At 36.1% G+C, this 3,356-nt stretch overlaps 1 protein-coding gene across 1 annotated transcript in view; it reads right to left on the reverse strand.

The window, feature by feature from the left end:
- The window catches only part of sst1.1 (somatostatin 1, tandem duplicate 1), a 3,846-nt gene extending 1,079 nt beyond the window's left edge, over positions 1 to 2,767 (reverse strand). The window contains exon 1 of the mRNA XM_084018885.1: positions 2,565 to 2,767. Within this exon, the coding sequence (XP_083875011.1) occupies positions 2,565 to 2,714 (150 nt within the window). The 5' untranslated portion in view covers positions 2,715 to 2,767. The remainder of the gene's footprint in view (positions 1 to 2,564) is intronic.
- Positions 2,768 to 3,356: the final 589 nt, after the last annotated feature.

A 3,356-nucleotide genomic window follows, 5' to 3' on the forward strand; every position in this document is an offset into this window, starting at 1 on the left:
AGCCTAAGGTAATTCTTGGTGAATTTAGTTGAAATCAATGCAATCAAAGTAGTAAATAAATGTGTTCTTTCCACTAGTCTGAAAGAAGACATGTTATGGAAGATAAATAGATGAAAATCTGTAAATTGATCAGAGCATGAAGAAAATGTTTTTGCCTGAAGTTTTCAAAAGCAGCTAAATGCAAATGAAACTTGCAAGAGACTCACAGAAAAAAAAGCAACTCCCCTGTACATGTATATTTAAATATTTTAATATGACACAATATCTGAAAACCACCTGACTGATTTTAGTGTGAAAGACACTACGTTCAACAAGTTGAAGAGGACTGTTAGAATAGTGGGTCGAGTTTGAAGTCATATCTGTTTGGGTGACGTTTCAAAGGTGGAAATAATGTGGCAATATTAAAAACTAACGACATAAAAAAAAGTGGCGCAGGAACAAACAATACTTCCCATCGTAGTTTGACATGAAAAAAAAGAGGAACTTGTGACCATATACACCATTCAGTAGATTTCAATTTCATGACTATTTCATCCTGTCAGACTGTGTTGGTAGAGCAGATCGTCCTTTAATCACAAGGTTGGCAGTTGGATTCCCATCTCCTTCTGCCACATGTCCAAGTGTCCTTGAGCAAGACACTGAACCCTGCAATATCTCCCAACTGCTTCTAATGCAGACGTCAAAGTTAATGTATTTAAATGAAGATTGAAATATAGTTAATGTTTAGTTTTCAAGTCTGATCCTAACCATCAGAACCGGAAACTTGATCTGGACCTGATCTGGACCTGATCGGGACCTGATCTGGACCTGATCGGGACCTGATTGGGACATGTCACTGATGTCAAACACCTGATCTGAACCAGTTTGATTACCTCGGAAGATGAGACTCAGATATAAACGAGAAGTGATCGTGTTGTCTGCGGAGAATAAAGATTAAAAACTCTTCTATTAATCACTTGATGAAATATTCAGAGTGAAGCAGCAGATGTATTCATCGACGGAAAATTAAAAGACTTTGATTTAGATAATTACTTAATTTTTTCATGCAGAAGAACTTCTTCTAAACTTCATGGAGTGTGCGTTTTTTCAATTTTTGTTAATCTTTCTTCAAACAAAATTAAACTTTTAAACAATTTACTGATGTTTTATTGACCAAACAATTCATAATTTAATGGGGAATATAATCAGCAGATTAATTGATAGTGAAAATAATCATTATTTGTCATCATGTCATCATTTGTCATCTATTTGAAAGGAAATAAGATTTTAAGGCAGCAATTATAGGGTTAACTAATGTGAACATGTTGACAAAAAGACATATATAATATATATAATATATAAATCAATAAATACATTTGTGAATACTGCTAGCTTTTAACATATTTATATCAAGCAAGTAAAAATAATTTTAACAAAAAAGATTAAGAGTGTGTTCCTTTAACCGACCATAACATTTCATTATTTCTATCATATTTCAGGCTGCATATCACCTACATGAAGTAATTTAAATCTGCTCATATCTAACGTCTAATAAATCAATTTAAACCATTTGTGACTCTAAAAACATCACCCGTCTCTCAGCCGATGTGCCAATCAAATTATTATTATTTATTTATTGAATATTCGATAACTCGTTAAATAAAAAAGTGGCTGAATTCTAAAATAAAATAAAAGGCTGTGATTCAAAATTTGTTTCGCTTCAAACTGTCTCACACTGTAAGGGACTGTCTGTCTGTCTGTCTGTCTGTCTGTCTGTCTGTCTGTCTGTCTGTCTGTCTGTCTGTCACTGAGCAATAATTTAACAGAACAAAATCAGGTCAAAGATAACTTTTGTTAAATTATTTCTCACATATTCATCATGAATTAATGTATTCTTTACTTCATAATTGTTTTATGCCATGTGTTCTGTGCAGCACAATATTGATGAGTATAATAATATTATATTGTTACATGCATTTTTTAAAATAATAGATCAATAATATAATAAAAATAATAAAAAATATAGCAGTCTAACAGTAACTGTCCATCTGTCACTTTATAAAAAAATGGGCAAAATATGGCTAAATACACTTTCATCATGAATTTTTTTTTTTCAATTCTAAAACACAATCAGGTTGATTGAATCATTCATGATGAAAATGTCATTTATTAACCTCTACCTTAAATATTTTCTATTCTCACTTCACTGTCAGACATTTAAAATTAAAAAATAAATTCCATTACATCAAGACACTAAATTTAAAACAATGTAACAATAAAACTTTGAAACAGCCAACTAAAACTAGCCTACTCTTAATTTTCATTAGAATTCATTTGAATTTAGCTCTTCTCATTTTAATTCAGATGTTCGTTTGTCTTTGACTCTATCAGCAAGTTGAAGTGAAAACAGGTCGACATGGAGACATTAATACAACAACTATCATAATAACTAAAAAAGGTTTTAAAGTTTAATTTATGAAAGGCTGTCTCTCTCTCTCTCTCTCTCTCTCTCTCTCTCTCTCTCTGTGTCTGTCCTCTGTCTGTCTCTTTGTGTCTGTCTGTGTCTCGGTGCGCGCGCGTCGGACCTGTTTGGAGCCCAGCAGCGGGGTCCGGTGCAGAAGCAGGCGGAGTTTGGCGTCTCTCTGTGCGGCAGAGGAGCAGCTGATGGAGGCGGTGAGGGAGAGTAGGAGCAGAAGGAGGCAGCGGAGGTGCGAGGACGAGACCATCTTGATCATCTGTCTGTCTGTCTTTCTGTCTGCGGGTCGGAGTATCTACTGGGTCTAACCCGTCACAGCGGCTCTTATACAGCCCGCTGACGTCACCGATCACCGTCTGCAGTGGGGGGGTTGACTGATTATGATGATGATGATGTTTCCACCACCTCCCTCTTTAGTGAAATGATCCGTTTTCAAACTCTTTCTTTCCTCCCTGCTGCTCTGTTGGGTTTTGTCAGCTGAAGGCTGAAGGCTGAAGGCTGAAGGCTGAAGGTCCCCTGAGGGACGCCAAGCTCAGGCCACCAAACCTTTCATTGCGTTCTCATTCTGCCAGTGATCCATCAATAGTGTTAGTAGATGGGACTGATCTCTGAATAAACAGCTGAAGTTGGTTCATGTTGTTCAAGACAAACAACAAGACAAACTTGTTATCGTCCTTCGTCAATAATTAATAATAATACTAACATCACACTGCGTGAGGGCCAGACGTGTTAAATAGCTCCAATATTTGTGTCTTTTGCTGATGTCTTGTGTCTCTTTGTGGTCATCTTGTGTCTCTTTGCTGAAGTCTTGTGTATCTTTGTGGTCATCTTGTGTCTCTTTGCTGAAGTCTTGTGTCTCTTTGCTGAAGTCTTGTGTCTCTTTGTGGTCGTCTTGTGTCTC

This window comes from Eutrigla gurnardus, assembly GCF_963514095.1.
Source record: "Eutrigla gurnardus genome assembly, chromosome: 10".
In the NCBI taxonomy this organism is placed as follows: domain Eukaryota; kingdom Metazoa; phylum Chordata; class Actinopteri; order Perciformes; family Triglidae; genus Eutrigla; species Eutrigla gurnardus.